The sequence below is a fragment of the Mustelus asterias genome, chromosome 28 (assembly GCF_964213995.1).
Source record: "Mustelus asterias chromosome 28, sMusAst1.hap1.1, whole genome shotgun sequence".
Classification (NCBI taxonomy): domain Eukaryota; kingdom Metazoa; phylum Chordata; class Chondrichthyes; order Carcharhiniformes; family Triakidae; genus Mustelus; species Mustelus asterias.
In genome coordinates, this window is record NC_135828.1 from 6,694,915 (window position 1) to 6,716,834 (window position 21,920).

The window sequence follows — 21,920 nt, forward strand, 5'->3', positions numbered from 1 at the left end:
TCTCTCCAGTGTCTGAGGGAGTGTCTCAGTGTCTCTCCAGTGTCTGAGGGAGTGTCTCAGTGTCTCTCCAGTGTCTGAGGGAGTGTCTCAGTGTCTCTCCAGTGTTTGAGGAAGTGTCTCAGTGTGTCTCCAGTGTTGGAGAGGGCGGATAGGGAACAGATCCACATTCTGCACAGAGTGCACTGGGGGGGGGGGTCAACTTTGGGGTATGTTGTAACTGCAGACAAGCGGGCAGTGTCTGCAGGGCATTGTAAGACAGCGAGTGAGGGGCTGGCGGGTAACGGAATGAGGAGTGAGAGTGCAGTGGCTGAGGGGCAGTGGGTGAAGGGAGAGTGAGCAAGGATGTGGGGGTGGGGAGGGGTAGGAGAGCTGCCATTACTCACCACACTTTCCACTGACATTGCTTCGGAATGAACTAGTTGTCACATTCCCCCCCTCTCCCGGTTTCGCTATACTGATACCCACATGTCCCCTTGACAGCAATGAGTCCCTCAGACCTCTCCCCCACCAGCCCTCCACCATGACGGGGATACATTCTGGGTTGTGAAGTGTAAATGGCATGTTTGGCCTGGTCAGCAACATTCCAGGGGTTCTGGGTCACTCATTGAGGGGTGACCCTCTGTGCGTCAGTGTGTTAAAGCAATCTCGAGTGGTGCAGCGAGTGGTGTCAATTTACATACGCATTGTGAACGGGTGGTGTACACTGTGTGATAGTGGATGGGTTAATCAGAAGGAGTAAAAGTGGTTCATGGAGAACAAGTGCCAAATATTTAGCAGTGCTTATTGTACAGCGGAGCTGTTTCACCAAATGTAACCGCCATCATCCGTCTCCCCGACCTCACCCTCCTCTTCTTCCGTCTCCTCCGCGGTCTCTTCCGTCTCTTTCTCCTCCTCGTCCTCCCAGCCCACTCCGCTGCCAAAGTCGCCCGAGAAACCGATCAAGTCATCTGCAGAGGTAGCAGGAAATCAGGTTCAGTCACGGCGCCACAACAGGTCATTGCCGAGGAGAGATGCCAACAAGGTCAAGGTGTTTGGGGCCTGTGTGAAAGCGGTGGGTGTGAGGGCGGGGGGTGGGGGGGCGGGAGGGGATTGATGGGCAGAGTGAGGGAAGGGCACTGGCGGGACGGAGAGAATGGGGGAGGGGTGGCGGAGGGAGGAGGGGAAAAGGAGAGGCTCACATCTTCCGAGGTTCCATCACACGATCCCCCGCCCCCACATTCCTGTCATTGGTTGGCCAACACGTCCATCACCATGGAACCCTCCCTCCCCCCTTCATTTCCCACCAATCGGAAAGCAAGCAAACTTTTCATTGCCCAATTGGATGAATCCTGACTGTGAGTCAAAAAATCTTTTTTTTGCCATCTCCAATATTCTTTTATAACTAAAGAGGTGAAAGTTTGATCTCTTGGTCTGATTCATTTACTCTGGAGGCTAAGGAAATTTGGCATGTCCGCTGCGACTCTCACCAACTCTTACAGACACACCATAGAAAGCATTCTTTCTGGTTGTATCACAGCTTGGTATGGCTCCTGCTCTGCCCAAGACCGCAAGGAAGTACAAAAGGGTCGTGAATGTAGCCCAATCCATCACGCAAACCAGCCTCCCATCCATTGACTCTGTCTACACTTCCCGCTGCCTCGGAAAAGCAGCCAGCATAATCAAGAACCCTACGCACCCCGGACATTCTCTCTTCCACCTTCTTCCGTCGGGAAAAAGACACAAAAGACTGAGATCATCCAAAGATGTGCAGGTTAGGTGGATTGGCCGTGCTAAATTGATCGTTAGTGTCGGGGGGATTAGTAGGGTAAATGCACGGGGTTACGGGGATAGGGCCTGGGTGGGATTGGAGTCGGTGCAGGCTCGATGGGCCGAATGGCCTCCTTCTGCAGTGTACGAATCCTATGATTCTATGAAAACAGAAAATGCCGGAAATACTCAGCAAACCACGCAGCATCTGCAGAGGGAAAAAAAACAGAGTTAACGTTTTGGGTTGATCATCTATCAGCAGAGGTTTATGTAACGTCCCATAATTTAGCCCCCAAATCCAGCAGAAACGAAGAAACGTTTCAGACCCAAAGTTCTGGATGGATTTCCCTGGGGGGGGGGGGGGGGGGCGGGTGGGATACGGACTTTTAGTGAGTTAATGGATTGGCAAGAATCAGATCAAAGCAAAATGGAAGATGTGTTATTACCGCAGTCAGGGTTTCCTTTAACCCGAGTTCCTGTCACCTCACCGCCTTGCTGGTCAACGCACCAACACTCGCCAGAATAAGTATTGCACTGTAGCTTTCTATAGTATCCATCCTCATCACAACTGGGAATGAAGGTACCTGTAGCAGAGAGAGAGGTTAGTCAGCGTGGACAGAACCTAGCTATCAGCTCTCTAAAAGAGTTAAAGAACCTGCATTGCATTGAACAAGGGAGGCGATGGCCCAGTGGTGTTATCGCTAGACTAATAATCCAGAAACTCAGCTAATGTTCTGGGGGACCCGGGTTCGAATCCCGTCACGGCAGATGGTGAAATTTGAATTCAATAAAAAAAATATCTGGAATTAATAATCTACTGATGACCATGAAACCATTGCCGCAAAAACCCATCTGGTTCACTAATGTCCTTTAGGGAAGAAAATCTGCCGTCCTTCCCTGGTCTGGCCTACATGTGGTTCCAGAGCCACAGCAATGTGGTTGACTCTCAACTACCCTCGGGCAACTAGGGATGGGAAATAAATGCTGGTCCAGCCAGCGACGCCCATGTCCCACGTATGAATAAAAAAAGGAACATTATTCCGCACCACTTCATGGCCAATGAAAAGCCGCTGAAGTGCAGCAGATGCTGTAATGCAGGAAATGCGACCGCCGTTATGCGCACAGCGATCTCGCACTGTTGTAATATGCCTTTGCAGGGTTTGCAGCGTGATACCATTGGAAAGGAAGTGCGTCATGCAATCCAGTTTCAGGTTCACTGCTGCTCTTGGGCAGACACAGATGTGTCTTCAATGTTGATGCCTCTGTAAATATGTTTCTATAAATGAACTCAAAACATGTTTACCCAACCCCGTGAGTCATTGGTGCCTTCCTATCATCATTGAAACCACAAACAGCGATGATTATACCTCGAAGCTGATCACCTGAACTCAGGTGTAGGTACAAGGATACCCTGAGATCAGCCCCCTTTTCCAAAATAGGGCCGGAAGAGCTTTTACATCCACCTGAAGCGGGAAGGAACGGCCTCAGCTCAACATCTCACTGTACTGGAGCGTCAGCCTTGTGGAGCGGCACGGTGGCACAGTGGTTAGCACTGCTGCCTCACAGCGCCAGGGACCCGGGTTCGATTCCCGGCTTGGGTCACTCTCTGTGTGGAGTTTGCACATTCTCTGCGAGGGTTTCCTCCGGGTGCTCCGGTTTCCTCCCACAGTCCGAAAGACATGCTGGTTAGGTTGCATTGACCCAAACAGGCGCTGGAGTGTGGCGACTAGGGGAATTTCACAGTAACTTCATTGCAGAGTTAATATAAGCCTTACTTGTGACTAATAAACAAACTTTAATTTTAAACTTTTTTACTTTAGATTATACACTCAAGTGCCTGGAGCAGGAATGAATCTTAGAATCCTAAAGTGCAGAAGGAGGCCATTCAGCCCATCGAATCTGCACCAACCACAATCCCAACAGTTTTCTGATTGAGAGTAAAGACTGCTCCTCACGGAGCCACAGCTGACACCCAGTGCCTGGCACATCCTCTAAAGCTTCCAAACATCAACAAATTTATAAACAGCAAATTACTTCTGAATGACAGCCCCGGCTGTTACCCAGGCAATAAAGTTAACAGCAAAACCTACTTAAGCTGATTGGGGTCGTGCAGTGTGATGATCATCAAACGCAATTGAAGGTTTCACTTCGCTGAACTCGATGCTGACTTAAGCAAATCCCCACTGCTCAACTGGAGGAAACATTCCTTGAGCTTTAGGGAAGATTGAACAGTATCGGCGGGGTGGCACGGTGGCACAGTGGGTTAGCACTGCTGCCTCACAGCACCAGAGTTCGATTCCCGACTTGGGTCACTGTCTGTGTGGAGTTTGCACGTTCTCCCCGTGTCTGCGTGGGTTTCCTCCCGGGTGCTCCGGTTTCCTCCCACACTCCAAAGATGTGCGGGTTAGATTAATTGGCCATGCTAAATTGACCCTGGTGTCAGGGGGATTAGCGGGGTAAATATGTGGGGTTACAGGAATAAGGCCTGGGTGGGATTGTGGTCGGTGCAGACTCGATGGGCCGAATGGCCTCCTTCTGCACTGTAGGGATTCTATGATTCTATGAGTATCAGAAGGATTTGCTCCCCAAATATCCCACTCCATAAAAACAGACGGAGACCCGTTCAGCCACTCTGTTCCCCAAACCCCTCCTTGCTTTGTCATGTAAAGGCTGTCCCCATGTATAGGCCATTCTACTAAATAAGTCGCATTGACGTCTTTTTTTGATGTTTGCTTGTATATTTTAGAGATAAACTATAGAAGCAATCTAATCTACTCCTCGGTTTATCGTGGCTTAAAGCTTCTCAAACCGCAAATAACCAGTTCTGTGAATTGACGGCCCCAATCATTAACCATCACTTATCGGATGAAGGGCCCGCCAACTGGTTGGCTTTTGCAAACACTGATGCTGAAACACTTTCCAAACTCAAGCCCTGAGACAAATTTCATTGCACAAGATGTCACACTCACACGTAACACCACACACACACACATATACACGTACCACACACACACACACCCAACACCACACTCACACACACACACATGTAACACCACACACACATACACACACACACACGTGCCACACACACACACGTAACACACACACACACACACACACGTAACACACACACACAATACCACATTCACACACACACACACACATACACATGTAACACCATACACACACGTAACACACACACACCCAACACCACACTCACACACATACACATGTAACACCACACACACACAAACACACACATGTCACACTCACACACACATACACGTACCACACACACACATAACATACACACACACACATAACACACACACACACATACACATGTAACACCACACATACACACGTAACACACACACACACACGTAACACACACACGTAACACACACACACACCACACTCACACACACACATACACATGTAACACCACACACACACACGTAACACACACACGTAACACACACACGTAACACACACACGTAACACACACACGTAACACACACACGTAACACACACACGTAACACACACACATAACACACGTAACACACACGTAACACACACACGTAACACCACACACACACACACAGGCGTACACACAAACTGACACACACACATAGGCACACACACACACACTGACACACACACACACAGGCACACACACGCAACACATGCAGGCACACACACACATACACACACACACACACTGACACACACACACACATACTCACACAAACTACTGAGCTAATGCTTCAAGTCAAGTCATTAAAGTCATTTGTCTTCCCCAAAGAGACTGATGGACAATGTGTGAGGGGGGTGTATGTTGAAGGCCCTCCAGAATCCAAGGGCTAAATAAGAATTGGGATTTTAAGACCATAAGACATAGGAGCGGAAGTAAGGCCATTCGGCCCATCGAGTCCACTCCACCATTCAATCATGGTTGATTTCAACTCCATTTACCCGCTCTCTCCCCATAGCCCTTAATTCCTCGAAAAATCAAGAATTTATCAATTTCTGTCTTGAAGACGCTCAACGTCTCGGCCTCCACAGCCCTCTGTGGCAATGAATTCCACAGACCCACCACTCTCTGGCTGAAGAAATTTCTCCTCATCTCTGTTCTAAAGTGACTCCCTTTTATTCTAAGGCTGTGCCCCCGCGTCCTAGTCTCCCCTGTTAATGGAAACAACTTCCCTACGTCCATCCTATCTAAGCCGTTCATTATCTTGTAAGTTTCTATCAGATCTCCCCTCAACCTCCTAAACTCCAATGAATATAATCCCACGATCCTCAGACGTTCATCGTATGTCAGGCCTACCATTCCTGGGATCATCCGTGTGAATCTCCGCTGGACCCGCTCCAGTGCCAGTATGTCCTTCCTGAGGTGTGGGGCCCAAAATTGCTCACAGTACTCCAAATGGGGCCTAACCAGTGCTTTATAAAGCCTCAGAAGTACATCCCTGCTTTTGTATTCCAAGCCTCTTGAGATAAATGACAACATTACATTTGCTTTCTTAATTACGGACTCAACCTGCAAGTTTACCTTTAGAGAATCCTGGACTAGGACTCCCAAGTCCCTTTGCACTTTAGCATTATGAATTTTGTCACCGTTTAGAAAATAGTCCATGCCTCTATTCTTTTTTCCAAAGTGTACGACCTCGCACTTGCCCACGTTGAATTTCATCAGCCACTTCTTGGACCACTCTCCTAAACTGTCTAAATCTTTCTGCAGCCTCCCCACCTCCTCAATACTACCTGCCCCTCCACCTATCTTTGTATCATCGGCAAACTTGGCCAGAATGCTCCCAGTCCCGTCATCTAGATCGTTAATATATAAAGAGAACAGCTGTGGCCCCAACACTGAACCCTGCGGGACACCACTTGTCACCGGTTGCCATTCTGAGAAAGAACCTTTTTTCCCAACTCTCTGCCTTCTGTCTGACAGCCAATCGTCAATCCATGTTAGTACCTTGCCTCGAATACCATGGGCCCTTATTTTACTCAGCAGTCTCCCGTGAGGCACCTTGTCAAAGGCCTTTTGGAAGTCAAGATAGATAACATCCATTGGCTCTCCTTGGTCTAACCTATTTGTTATCTCTTCAAAGAACTCTAACAGGTTTGTCAGGCACGACCTCCCCTTACTAAATCCATGCTGACTTGTCCTAATCCGACCCTGCACTTCCAAGAATTTAGAAATCTCATCCTTAACGATGGATTCTAGAATTTTGCCAACAACTGAGGTTAGGCTAATTGGCCTATAATTTTCCATCTTTTTTCTTGTTCCCTTCTTGAACAGTGGGGTTACAACAGCGATTTTCCAATCCTCTGGGACTTTCCCTGACTCCAGTGACTTTTGAAAGATCATAACTAACGCCTCCACTATTTCCACAATTATACGCTGTACCTGGGAGTGGGGCTAGCTGGCAGGGTTGGGATGGCAGGGGGTGGCACGCCTGTCCCTTTCCTGCCTCCAATGGGATTTTACCGGGAGCAGACTAGGAGTTGGGTGGCCTGTCTGCACAAAGACCAACTGAGGCCCTGAAGGGACCAATTCATCACCACCTAAAGGGCCGCGTGTGTGTGCGTGTGTGCCACTGTGTATGTGTGTGTGTATGCGTGTCCCTCCTGATCAGGCACCCTGTGACCCATGGCAGGATGCCCCATCAGGAAATTCCATCGAATCTCCTGCGGCGGGTTGGAAAATCTCAGCCACTGACTTCTGGATCACACTTACCATGGTGAGTTTCTGGCCTCAGGCCATAACCTCTGAGCAGCCAGATAAAGATCTTCCACAGGCCTGCGTTGCTGGGTACTTCCAAACACACCTGATCTACTCTGCATGGGTGAGCCAAGTCAGGAAGTCTCATCAGGATATTGTGAGGAGATCTATCTATCCTTTTTAAGTTCCACGAGATTTTCTCAAGATATATCGGTCTCAACATCTAATACAGAGGTTATAGTTACTAACTCGCATTTACAAAGAACAAAGAAAATTACAGCACAGGAACAGGCCCTTCGGCCCTCCAAGCCTGCACCGGCCATGCTGCCCGTCTGAACTAAAACCCCCTACCCTTCCAGGGACCATATCCCTCTATTCCCATCCTATTCATGTATGTGTCAAGACCCCCTTTAAAACTCATTATCGTATCTGCTTCCACTACCTCTCCCGGCGGCGAGTTCCAGGCACCCACCACCCTCTGTGTAAAAAAACTTGTCTTGTACATCTTCTTTAAACCTTGCCCCTCGCACCTTAAACCTATGCCCCCTCGACCACCCTGGAAAAAAGCTCCCGACTGTCCACTCTGTCCATGCCTCTCACAATCTTGTAGACTTCTATCAGGTCGCCCCTCAACCTCTGTCATTCCAGTGAGAACAAACCAAGTTTCTCCAACTTCTCCTCATAGCTAATGTCCTCCATACCAGGCATTTATATAGTTGCCTTTCACCACCATGCAGTTTTGGAGCATTAAATCGTTCGGTGTGCTACTTCAAGGCAAAGGGGATGCAGCTCAGATATTTATTTGCGCAGAAGACTTCGCTTGGCTGAGATTCAAAATCTTGAGGCTGTGAGCTATCAAATCTCCAGGGGTGCGCAAAGGAAGACAATTTGCAGCTCCGACTCACCAGGTACTTGCCGCACTGCCTCTTGCAGTTGGATCTTCTCAAGTTCAGCTAGGCAGGGGGGCTCTGTGACAACACAAAGCGATCAATCAACAGCAGTACCATACACTGCACACAACACCGGCAAGATCGCACAAGGTCCCAAGACACTTCACATCAGGACATACTTAGGGCAGATAAACAAGGAGGTTTTCAAGGGGATCCTTAAAAAGAGAAGGTGAAGGAAGAAAGTTGGAGAGGTTCATTGAGGAAACTCTACAGCTTAGGTTGGCAGCTGAAGACACTGCTACCAATTCTGGAATGATTAGAATCGGAGATGAACAGCAGACCGGAATTGGATAGTCGCAGTGGGGCCCATGCCCCAAAACTGAAAGGTTGGCACAGTGGTTAGCACTGCTGCCTCGCAGCGCCAGGGACCCGGGTTCGATTCCAGCCCTAGGTGACTGTGTGTGTGGAGTTTGCACATTCTCCCCGTGTCTGCATGGGTTTCCTCCGGGTGCTCTGGTTTCCTCCCATACTTCAAAGATGTACGGGTTAGGTGGATTGGCCATGCTAAATTGCCCCTTCATGCCCAAAGATGTGTAGGTTAGATGGGATTAGCCATGGTAAATGCGTGGGCTTGCGGGGATAGAGTGGGGGAGAGGGCCTGGGTAAGACACTCTGGTCAGAGAGTTGGTGCAGACTCGATGGGCTGAATGGCCTCCTTCTGCTCCGTAGGGATTCCGTGACTCGATGAAAACTGCAACCAGAAGCGTTTAGGGCAGAAAATGAAAGTTGGGTCCAAAAGATGAGGGAGGTTTTGAAAGCAAGAGGATGTGGTTTGAGGCTATGTCAACAAGAATGGAAACTGAGCAGTTTGCTCAATCAGTTTGATCCACAGCAGCAAGTTGGAAGTCTGATCATTGAGCTTAGTTTGTGCACACAACTTAGAATAAAAGTGTTTGTTCACAAGTCTACACAAACAGAATGCTTGGCACCGCCAACAAATGTTGGCCCTGTTCTCACCGCACTACCTACTTTCTCTCCAGAAGCAGAAACACCACTCAGCCATGGAGACATGTCCGTCCCTGTAGGTGTCGCAGGAGTTGAAGAAAGGTCTCACGCAGACCTCATACTTGTCCAGGTTGATGGCTGCCAGCTCTCCCTCATCCAGGAATAGGTCCACATCTGTATCAAGCTTGGAAAACATCCAGCCAATCGAGTCCCTGCAGCTGGCCCCCAAACTCTTTTCCAGCACTACAGGAAGAGAGCAGAGAAGTTTTAAGATTAAAGTTTATTTATTAGTGTCACAAGTAGGCTTACATTAACACTGCAATGAAGTTACTGTGAAAATCCCGTAGTCGCCACAAAGAACAAAGAAAATTACAGCACAGGAACAGGCCCTTCGGCCCACCAAGCCTGCACCGGCCATGCTGCCCGACTGAACTAAAACCCCCTACCCTTCCAGGGACCATATCCCTCTATTCCCACTCCAGCCCCTGTTTGGGTACATAGGATCCCTACAGTGCAGAAGGAGGCCATTCAGCCCATCAAAGCTGCACCTGCCACAATCCCACCCAGACCCTATCTCCATAACCCCATGCATTTACCTCAGCTAGCCCTCCTGATATTAAGGGGCAATTTAGCATGGCCAATCCACCTATTACGCACATCTTTGGAGTGTGTGGGAGGAAACCAGACTATCTGGAGGAAACCCACGCAGACATGGGGAGAACGTGCAGACTCCGCACAGACAGTGACCCAAGCCGGGAATCGAACCCGGGTCCCTGGCGCTGTGAGGCAGCAGTGCTAACCACTGTGCCACCATGCCGCCCGAGAATAATGACTAAGAGATATGACTAAGACATAAAGATAAACCTTTGGCTAACCATGACACTCTTTTCAATGGGAAACACTCTCTGAGAGGTTGGAAGTAATGCAATCTCTAGATTAATCTCACAGCAATAAAACCATGTATTGTATAAGGAAGGACTTGGTCTTGCCAACATTTATGTGTGAAACGCTGAAACATTTCAAAGTGCTTCACACTCAATGGAAGTGTAGCAACTGGCTCACACTGTAGCACTATAGGATGAATGGACAGTCGCTCTGTTTTCTGGTCATTTCAGGCTGGTAGATGGGGATTGGAGGCAGTGCTAAGATTTGAAGAGGGTGCACATCAAACCCAACCCAAAATCTGGAGGCCGATTTGGTCAAACATTCTTGGATTTTGTATCAAATTTCTCCTCCCTTTACTCTAAAGATCCAGGTGAGTCTTAGAGCTTGTTGTATCGTAGAATCATAACGCGCAAAAAGACATCTGGCAAGTGGCACGGTGGCACAGCGGTTAGCACTGCTGCCTCACTGTGCCAGGGACCTGGGTTCGATTCCCGGCTTGGGTCACTGTCTGTGTGGAGTTTGCACGTTCTCCCCGTGTCTGCGTGGGTTTCCTCCGGGTGCTCCGGTTTCCTCCCACAGTCTAAAGATGTGCGGGTTAGGTTGATTGGCCATGCTAAATTGCCCCTTAGTGTCAGGGATTAGCAGGGTAAATGCACGGGGATATGGCGTGGGTGGGGCTGTGGTCAGTGAAGACTCAATGGGCCGAATGGCCTCCTTCTGCACTGTAGGGATTTTACAATTCTATAAGTTTTCACTGGCTCTTTTGAAGAGTTAATCCCACTGTTTCACAATCACGGAAATCTTTTCTCCTTCAAATATTTATCTAATTCTCTTTTTAAGGCTAGTATTGAATCTGCATCCAGCACACTCTCAGGCAGTGCATTCTAAATCTTCCACATTCATCCCATAAAAATATTTCTCCATATGTCGCTCCCTGGTTCTTTTACCAATCATCTTCAATCCATGCCTTCACACAGCCCATGTAGGGGAATGGAGTACAGAGATGTTGGCCAATTGTGTATATGTGTCCCAGAACAGTGCACCCATTCTTAAAGTTACAAAGCCAATGTGCAGAGTGGACTGGACAAGCCCTTAACCCATTGCTTTGCTTCCTCCAAAAACCAAATTCAAATTGAATCCAATTCATGGTTCCCACAGGAGAGACATACAAGGCCGGATTTTACGGCCTTGCTTGTCCCGAATCCGTAAAGTCCCACCTGGGGTCAATGGAGCTTTCCATTGTCCGACCCTTGCCCGCCCTGATTCCCATGGCGGGCGGGGCAGCAAAATTCCGGCCACAAGATGGCACGGTAGCACAGTGGTTAGCACTGCTGCTTCACAGCTCCAGGGACCTGGGTTCGATTCCCGGCTTGGGTCACTGTCTGTGTGGAGTCTGCACATTCTCCTCGTGTCTGCGTGGGTTTCCTCCGGATGCTCCGGTTTCCTCCCACAGTCCAAAGATGTGCGGGTTAGGTTGATTGGCCATGCTAAAATTGCCCCTTAGTGTCCTGAGATGTGTAGATCAGAGAGGTTAGTGGGTAAATATGTAGGGATATGGGGATAGGGCCTGGGTGGGATTGAGGTCGGTGCAGACTCGATGGACCAAATGGCCTCTTTCTGCACTGTAGGGTATCTATATCTAAGAACCAAGCTGACAAGATAAGATACTTCATCCCACCTTCTGCTCAATCTGACCTTCGATCTTAGCCAAAGGGCCGAGAAGCGATGTACCCCAGTGTTCGTACTCTGCTAGCAGGGGTACAATGTGTAATCGTAAGAAGTCTCGTAAAACCAGGTTAAAGTCCAACAGGTTGATTTGGCAGTACTTCTTACTGTGCCTACCCGAGTCCAACGCCGGCATCTCCACATCAATGTGCAATACAATCGGAAAATGCTGGAAAACCCAGCAGGTCTGGAAGCGTCTGTGGAGAGAGAAACCGAGCCATTGTTTATGACTCTTCTTCAGAAGGCTGAAGTTCCAAAGAAGAGTCACACTGGACTCAAAACGTTAACTTTATGCTCTCTCCAACATTGATGTCAAACCTTCTGCGTTTTTCCATCACTTTCCGATTTTATTTCAGATCACCGGTATCGCAGTATTTTGCTTTTATTTTAGGTACAGTGTATATTAGTCCCAGAACAATAATGAGGCAGCCACTGAGCATGACAAAAATGGATCAATATCAGTGTGGGTCTTGTTGATATTAGTCCCAGGTCTGAGTACACAAATGTTCACATTGGCACAATGCGGAATGTGGCATATGTTGGGTCTGTGTAATCTGTGCACTGGTAGAGTGTGCCAGTCCCTGTTGTGTTATGTCAGCACCAACAATTCTCTGCTGTTCTATCTGCCAGAGAACGTCTCTGGAACTTACCACCGGACGCGCTCCCGAACCTCCCTGAACTGTTCTGCTTGGCATTTTCGTGTAACAGTTGAAACCAGTCCCTGAGTCGATCGCCGAGGTCTGCCAGATCCTGGCCTGTGCAACCTGCTGGAGAGGGAAAGAGAGAGAAAATGATACAAGATGCTATGGAGTGTTTTAGTGCGACATGATGCAATGGCGTGGTTCTTGTGACTTTTCTATGGTTTCATGGCATGAACAAGATGGGCGGAATGGCCGCCTTCTGTGCTAGAAGTGACACGGTGGCACAGTGGTTAGCACGGCCGCCTCACAGCTCTAAGGACCCGGGTTCGATTCCCGGTTTGGGTCACTGTCTGGGTCCATTGGTCACCTGTTTTACAACATAACTGACACTTGTTTAAGTTTATTTACTGGTGTCACTAGTAGGCTTTCATTAACACTACAATGAAGTTACTGTGAAAATCCCCTAGTTGCCACACTCCGGCGCCTGTTTGGGTACACTGAGGGAGAATTTAGTATGGCCAAAGCACTGAGGGAGATCAATTTATCACAGCCAATCCACCTAACCCGCACGCCTTTTGGACCGTGGGAGGAAACCGGAGCATCTGGAGGAAACCCACGCAGACATGGGGAGAACATGCAGATTCTACTCAGACAGTGACCCAAGTCGGGAATCGAACCCGGGTCCCTGGCGCTGAAAGGCAGCAGTGCACTTGGGATGGGATTTTCCAGTCGCGTTCGCCCCAATGCTGGAAAATCCCACCCGAGCCCAACGGACCTTTGCATGGTCCGTGTCCCGCTCGCTACAATTCCCGTGGCGGACGGGTGAAGTGGGTGAAGGATGCAGAATCTCCTGTTCTGCATCCTTCCCCACTTTGAACTCGCCAGCCCCGAGTTTCCAAAGCTCTCCACCACTCAGCTTCTCCCCTCCTTACATCTCAGTCTGTCGTAGACTCATTGATAGAGGTGAAATCAGTGCAAGTAGTCAACCATCCATTATCACTGAACTGTGCCACAACCAGGATGGTCAAAGACAAATAATTGGACCACAGCGAATCTTGTTTCATTTACCAATTGCCATGTCTAAATTTTAAAATTTAATAAAGAGGAAAACAGAATATTCACACTGGTTGTGCATAAAGAGTCAACTGACAAAGCTATGGATTAAACAGTTAGCAACATGGGGCATTTTAGAAGAATACTGGAAGTGGTGGGTGGCACGGTGGCACAGTGGTTAGCACTGCTGCCTCACAGTGCCAGGGACCTGGGTTCAATTCCGGCCTCGGTCACTGTCTGTGAGGAGACTGCACGTTCTCCCCGTGTCTGCATGGGTTTCCTCTGGGTGCTCCGGTTTCCTCCCACAGTCCAAAGATGTGCAGGTTAGGTGCATTGACCATGCTAAGTTGCCCCTTGGTGTGAGGGGGACCAGCAAGGTAAATACGTGGGGTTAAGGGGACAGGGCCTGGGTGGGATTGTTGTCGGTGCAGACTCGATGGCCTCCTTCTGCACTGTAGAGATTCTATTCAAAGGCAGGTCAGAACAAATTATTTCATGCAAATGATTTTTAGACTGCAAGTATCTAATCAAGCCTTATTTTTTTTATTCATTCGTAGGATATGGATGTTGCTGGCTAACCAGCATTTATTGCCCATCCCTAGTCGCCCTTGATCAGAGGGCAGTTGAGAGTCAACCACATTGCTGTGGCTCTGGAGTCACAGGTAGGCCAGACTGGGTAAGGACGGCAGATTTCCTTCCCTAAATGACATTAGTGAACCAGATGGGTTTTTCTGACAATCAACAATGGTTTCATGGTCATCAGTAGATTCTTAATTCCAGATATTTTTTATTGAATTCAAATTCCATCATCTGCCGTGGCGGGATTCGAACCCGGATCCCCAGAACATTGTCTGAGTTTCTGGATTAATAATTAAATGAGTTTACATTGTGCACTGAGAGTCCTGGAGTGCGAGAGCCTGGAGAGTTGGAGATATGTATTAAACATTCATAACTACTGCTCAGAGTCAGTGTTAGTTTAAGCGAATTGTAGATTTAGATGCAATGTAAAATTAGGATTGATTTAGATGGATGAGACAAGGGAACATTGTGGCCTGTTTATATACATAGACAAATTGCGGCAGGGCTGAAGTGGTTGCCTCTGGTGTAATTGAGATGTAGACCTTTTGCTAACTCTAACATCCTTCTTCAAAAGGGCAAACGTGCAGGAGAAGCAGAAATGGAGCACTGATAGTTGGTTCCTCGTGCTACGTGGTCAGGCTACTGTTGACATTGGACTGTACAGTTTATCCCATAATTCTATGATCCTCCCCCAGTGTGAAACACAGATCTCAGCTATCACAGCCAGGGAGCAAGGAAAATATTCTTTCACATTAACCTTTAATTTTCCTTGATCATACCATTCTGGCCCAACTCTATTGGGTCTTCGATTATTGGTTAAGAATGCAAAACGTAGGGGCAGGACATTTGGCCACTACGACTCTCACCAACTTTTACAGATGAACCATAGAAAGCATTCTTTCTGGTTGTATCACAGCTTGGTATGGCTCCTGCTCTGCCCAAGACCGCAAGGAACTACAAAAGGGTCGTGAATATAGCCCAATCCATCACGCAAACCAGCCTCCCATCCATTGACTCCGTCTACACTTCCCGCTGCCTCGGCAAAGCAGCCAGCATAATTAAAGACCCCATGCACCCCGGACATTCTCTCTTCCACCTTCTTCCGTCGGGAAAAAGATACAAAAGTCTGAGGTCACGTACCAACCGACTCAAGAACAGCTTCTTACCTGCTGCCATCAGACTTTTGAATGAACCTACCTCGCACTTAGTTGATCTTTCTCTACACCCTAGCTATGACTGTAACACTACATTCTGCACTCTGTCCTTTCCTTTTCTATGAACGGTATGCTTTGTCTGTTTAGCGCACAAGAAACAATACTTTTCACTGTATGTTACTACATGTGACAATAATAAATCAAATCAATCAAATTTTCTTGCTCCACCATACAAATACAATCATGGAAACATCTTCCACTTTTCTGCCCCACTCCCATTGCCCTCGATTCCACTGGTGTCCAAAAAAATCTATCGACCCCATTCTTCAATAGGCTCAATGACTTGAGTATCCACCATCAATGGACTTTGACCCATGTTAGATCTCTTGCTTGTGCCCGGCTGGGCTACCCGTGGCGAGGACTGTCATTTCCTTTATAATTGGTGCTCTGCGCCTGACATTCACCTGATTTTCTTCCGGGGTCAGAGGTCGGAGTGTGCTCTGATGGACATGGACACTTGCCTTCGCACTGCTGGCTGAGTTGTTTCCCAGTCAGACATACCTGTAGCTCCAACTTACACTGTGGAGAGAGAGAGATGGGGACGGAGAGAGAGGGAGGGAGAGGGAGAGAAAGAGAGGGAGAAAGAGAGGGAGAAAGAGAGGGAGAGAGGGAGAGAAAAAGGGAGAGAAAGAGGGAGAGAAAGAGGGAGAGAAAGAGGGAGAGAAAGAGGGAGAGAAAGAGGGAGAGAAAGAGGGAGAGAAAGAGAGACAGATAGGGAAGGAGGGAGGGAGAGGGAGGAAGGGCGAGGGAGGGAAGGAGAGGGAAAGAGAGGGAGGGAGGGAGGGAGGGAGGGAGGGAGAAAGAGAGACAGTGAGAAAGAGGAAGAGATGGCAGGAGAGGAGTGGGAGGGAGGGAGGGAGAGAAAGAGAAGGAATGGTAGAGAAAGAGGGAGAGAAAGAGAGAGAGAGGGAAGGAGGGAGAGAGAGAGAGGGAAGGAGACCGAGGGAGGAAGAGGGAGAGAGGAGAAAAAGAGGGGAGGGAGGGAGGGAAGGAGGGAGAGAGAGAGGATGGGAGACAGAGGGAGGGAGAGAGAGGGAGGGAGAGAGAAGGAGGGAAAGAGGGAGGGAGAGAGAGGGAGGGAGAAGGAGAGAAAGAGGGAGGGAGAGAGAGGGAGGGTCAGAGAGAGGGAGGGAGAGAGAGGAAAGGAGAAAGGGAGGGAGAGAGTGAGAGAAAGAGGGAGAAAGGGAAGAAGGGAGAAAGAGGGAGGGAGAGATTAGAAGAGATTAGAAGCAATCAATGGATGACCTCACTTGGGCATGTCCACATTGTGGAATTGGTCATTTTAGAATGAGTTGTCAGCTAATTAATAATGATTATCATTTTTAATTTATTTCCTTCAATTCCCGCCTGTCATTTTTCTCCCTCAGAAAGTTATTTTAATTCTGGGCCAGTTGAGTGGCACTGGGCATAAACCCAAAGTTAAAATCACAAACACTGCCCCTAACCCTCGCAACAACACCACCACAGCAAACCGAGTGGGTGCAATCTATTCCACAGGGTGTAAAATATTCACAGTTACGGTCTTGGAATCTGCTTCCAGAAATTCAAACGCCAAGATTGGCCGGGTGGTTAACAGTGAGGCGGAGTGTCTTGGGCTACAAGAAGATATCGACAGAATGGTGAAATGGGCATCTAAAGTGGCAGATGAAATTTAACCCTGAAATGTGTGAGGTGATACACTTTGGAAGGAGTAATTTGACAAGGAAGTGTTCAATGAATGGTGGGACACTAGGAAGTTCTGTGGAACAAAGCAACCTTGGCGTGTTTGTCCACAGATCTCTGAAAGCGGAAGGACATGTTAGCAGGATGGTGAAAAAGGCATCTGGGACACTTGCCTTTATCAATCGGGGTGTAGGTTACAAAAGCAGGGAAGTCATGTTGGAGTTGTGTAGAACTTTGGTGAGGCCACAGCTGGAGCACTGTGTGCAGTTCTGGTCGCCACATTATTGGAAGGATGTGATTGCACTGGAGGGGGTGCAGAGGAGACTCACCAGGATGCTGCCTGGGGTGGAGCATTTAAGTTATGAAGAGAGGTTGGAGAGGCTTGAGTTATTTTTGTTGGAGCAGAGAAGACTGAGAGGCGACCTGATCGAGGTGTTCAAGATTATGAGGGGCATGGACAGGGTAGATAGGGAGCAGCTGTTCCCCTTAGTTGAAGGGCCAGTCACGAAGGGGCATAGGTTCAAGGTGAGGGGCAGGAGGTTTAGGGGGGATGTGAGGAAAAAACATTTTTTACCCAGAGGGTGGCGAGGGTCTGGAATGCGCTGCCTGGGAGAGTGGTGGAGGCGGGTTGCCTCACATCCCTTAAAATGTACCTGGATGAGCACTTGGCACAGCACAAGATTCAGAGCCATGTGCAGATGGGATTAGGTGGGAGTTCAGGTGTTTCTAATGTGTCGGTGCAGATTCGATGGGCTGAAGGGCCTCTTCTGCGTTGTATGGTTCTATGATTTGGCAGACAATTTGGAGTCTGCGCAGTCTTCCCACACTGGCCTGTGAGCTGAAATCAGTGTGCGCTCGTGTAGCGTAACGCCAGACGCTGAGGTGTCAGTTATGGCTCAGTGAGTTTCCATGCGGAATGACAGGCTCTGCTTTCAGGCAGCACTCCGGAGCCATCAACACAGAATCAAGACTGGCATTGCCCAGTGCTTGAGATGTTATGCCAATACCCTGCTGGCCCCCTCAGGTAGATATGAAATGCCCCGTGATGCTATTCCAAGGAAGAGCTGGAGAGTTCTCCATCGTCTCCTGCAATCTTCCTGCAACTGGTTATCTGACCATCCACATGCTGCTCCTTGTGGGATCTTGCTGCCCACCAATTCGCTTTTTTTAAAAGTTCATTTATTAATCACAAGTAAGCACCACCTGCTACTGGGCAGCACGGTGGCACAGTGGGTTAGCACTGCTGCCTCACAGCGCCAGGGACCCGGGTTCGATTCCCGGCTTGGGTCACTGTCTGTGCGGAGTTTGCACGTTCTCCCCGTGTCTGCGTGGGTTTCCTCTGAGTGCTCCGGTTTCCTCCCACAGTCCAAAGATGTGCTGGTTGGGTGGATTGACCCGAACAGGTGCCGGAATGTGGCAACTAGGAAATTTCACAGTAACTTAATTGCAGTGTTAATGTCAGCCTTACTTGTGACTAATAAACTTTTACATTAACACTGTAATGAAGTTACTATGAAAATACCCCAGTTGCCACACTCCGACGCCTGTTCGGGTACACAGAGGGAGAATTTAGCATGGCCAATGCACCCTAACCATCCCGTCTTTTGGACTGTGGGATGAAACTGGAGCACCCGGAGGAAACCCAGGCAGACACGGGGAGGACGTGCAGTGTCCGCACAGACAGTGACCCAAACCCAGAATCGAACCCGGGTCCCTGGATCTGTGAGGCAGCCGTGCTAACCACCGTGCCACCTGTACAGTGACTGCACTTCAGAAAGGATTTAATTGGTTGTAAATCACTTCAGAATGCCCAGAGTATGTGAAAGGTGCTATATAAATGCAAGTCTTTCTTTCTTAGAAATGTGGGGATGGGGGGGGTGGAGGGGGGGGGGGTGGCGGGGCTGGGGTAGTTGTGGGAAAGAAATTTTGGGAGATATCTGGGAACAAGGGTGACGAGATGGGTTCTGAGGGAGGCGACAGGCATCCAGAATGCGAAGGATCTGAATGAGCAAAGACTCCAGAGAGCTGAGGGAGGTGGCGGGAGGCGAGGGGAGGGGGGGGGTACAGTAGACCCAGCTCCAGGAGGCTGCAGCTGGGGGGATAATGCTGGAGCAGAGTAAGGTCATGGAGGGACACTGAAATGAGTGCAGACGGAAAACACTGAGCCAGACCTGAACAGAGAAGTGAAAAAGGATGATCACAAACAGTAGACCAGCCTAGATAGATCCATCCCCCAAAGCCAACCATCCAGTCTCCAGAATCAAAAAGGGAAAAGCAGGAGAGAAGGGAAAGTTAACAAGGCAGAGAAGCAACGGGTAAAACATATTTAACAGAAAAAGGGAAGGAATACCCAAGGTACACGGTTTTCCCCCACTCCCCACGATCTGAAGAGTCAGGTAAAGGGGTAGACTCCATGAACAATACCATAGGAGTCACGCAAATAAATCCAAAAGCTTGTCCGTCATATTGTCACCCTTCCAAAGAAAACAACCATACAGGGAAACTTTCCCAGCAACTCAAAATACGTACTAATTAGCTGCAAGGGTTACGTGCCTGGGTGGCACAGTGGTTATCACTGCTGTCTCACAGTGCCAGGGACCTGGGTTCGGTTCTGGCCCCGGGTCACTGTCTGCACATTCTCCCCGTGTCTGTGTGGGTTTCCTCCGAATGCTCCGGTTTCCTCCCACACTCCAAGGATGTGCGGGTTAGGTTCATTGGCTGTGCTAAATTGCCCCTTAGTGTCCCAAGATCTGGAGGCTAGGCGGATTAATGGGGTAAATACGTGGGGTTACGGGGATGAGACGGGCTGGGCCTGGGCGGGATGCTCTGTCGGAAAGACAGTGCAGACTCAACAGGCTTGATAGCCTCTTCTGCACCGTAGGGATTGTATGATTCAATGATGATTACTAAATAACTGCTTGGCCATTGAACTGACAAGGGCAACTATCTAAGAATAATGAGCTTCTAACTGATGCAGGAAACTTGTGACCAGAAGGAAACACATTGGGGAGGACTTCCTGGTCCTTGCCGCCAGTGAGATCTTTGGGTCTCGCCAATGATGCCCCCCCCCCCCACCACGGGTTCCCCGGTGGCGAAGGGTGCAAGCCACACAAAAGGCCGTAGACATCTGCGGCCCATCGTCTCTGCGCTGGACATCAAGCACCTGTCTATTCTAATCCCATTTTCCAGCACTCGCACATTACTCATCAAGTGCTCGTCCATAAACGCTTCTTCAATGTTGTGAGGGTTCCTGTCTCTGCCAACCCTTCGAGGCAGAGAGTTCCAGATTCCCACCACCCTCTGGGTGAAAAAGATTGTCCTCAAATCCCCTCTTAATCTTGTGCACTCTTTAACTTAAATCGATGCCCCCTGGTTATTGGACCCCTGTGCTAAGGGGAAAAAGTTCCTATTCATGCCCCTCGTAATCTCATGCACCTCAATCAGGTCCCCAGTTAGTTATCAGTTATCCAATTAGTCCCCATTCTTAGCTCTTACCGCTTCCACGCTTTGTCAAAGTTGCCCTTGAAAGTTATTATTGAACCTGAACCTGTTTCTGCCCCACTCCCCCCACCGCCGCCCCCCCCCCCCCCCTCCCCCAACCTCCCACTGTCCTCCTTTTCAGGCAGTGCCAACCCGGGCGCTGTTCCCATCAATTCTGAGCTCCAATACACCAGTCCTACCTGTGACGAGTAAGTGTGCCCATCTGAGCCACACACGGGGGTTGTTTGAATCGCTTGGCAAGGTTTGCAGGTGCTCTCCTCGTGCCCCAGTGAAGTCTGCTTGATTCTAAACGAAACGGATATTCGTGGTGAGAAACACATTCCAAAAAAACCGGGGCGGCCTCCCTGACGCGGAGGAGTCAAGCCTTCCCTTTACACCGTGGCTGTGTGACCCGGCCTTCTTCCCGGACGAATCCACTCTCACGGAGTCTGGGAAAATCTCGCAGAGGTTTCCACACTTACGAAAAAGTTTCAGGAGGGTAAGCAGTGCAAGGCATGTAACAAGATTAATTGGACTGCTATTATTACAGGAAACATTGACAGATTTTTAAAAATAAATCACCACCGGGTTGTTAGAAATGGCAAAAGAGGTATGGATTAGAACATCATTGAAAAAATGAATTGAGAAGACAAGTCTAAAACGATACATTATCATAGAATCCCTACAGTACAGAAAGAGGCCATTCGGCCCATCGAGTCTGCACCGACCACAATCCCACCCAGGCCCTACCCCCATATCCCAACATATTTTACCCGCTAATCCCTCTAATCTACACATCCCAGGACACTAAGGGGCAATTTTAGCATGGCCAATCAACCTAACCCGCACATCTTTGGACTGTGGGAGGAAACCGGAGCACCCGGAGGAAACCCACGCAGACACGAGGAGAATGTGCAAACTCCACACAGACAGTGACCCGAGCCGGGAATCGAACCCAGGAGCTGTGAAGCAGCAGTGCTAACCACTGTGCTACCGTGCCCCCAGTTGAACATTAAAAGAAACATGCAGTGAAAATCTAGGAAAAGTGCGATGGGCCAAATGGCCTTTTCTGTATATGGATTCCAAGCCTGAATTATTGTTTATAAAAAACAAAGAAAATTACAGCACAGGAACAGGCCCTTCGGCCCTCCAAGCCTGCACCGACCGATAGAGATATATAGAGTCAGACAATGCAGATAAGGCCTTTCGGCCCCACTGAGTCTGCACCGACAATAACTACAACTAAAGTTGTGCTAATCCCATTTTTCTGCACTTGTCCCACCCATTTCCTTGAATGTTACGATATTT

General features: G+C 48.9%; 1 protein-coding gene across 1 annotated transcript in view; it reads right to left on the reverse strand.

Annotated features, from left to right (window-relative positions):
• Positions 1 to 408: 408 nt before the first annotated feature.
• The window catches only part of LOC144480226 (testican-2-like), an 87,006-nt gene continuing 65,494 nt past the window's right edge, over positions 409 to 21,920 (reverse strand). Inside the window, exons 4-10 of the mRNA XM_078199476.1 lie at positions 20,813 to 20,918; positions 15,875 to 15,989; positions 12,634 to 12,750; positions 9,398 to 9,616; positions 8,384 to 8,446; positions 2,193 to 2,330; positions 409 to 947 (exon numbers count right to left, since the gene is read on the reverse strand). Of these exons, the coding sequence (XP_078055602.1) occupies positions 802 to 947; positions 2,193 to 2,330; positions 8,384 to 8,446; positions 9,398 to 9,616; positions 12,634 to 12,750; positions 15,875 to 15,989; positions 20,813 to 20,918 (904 nt within the window). The 3' untranslated portion in view covers positions 409 to 801. The remainder of the gene's footprint in view (positions 948 to 2,192; positions 2,331 to 8,383; positions 8,447 to 9,397; positions 9,617 to 12,633; positions 12,751 to 15,874; positions 15,990 to 20,812; positions 20,919 to 21,920) is intronic.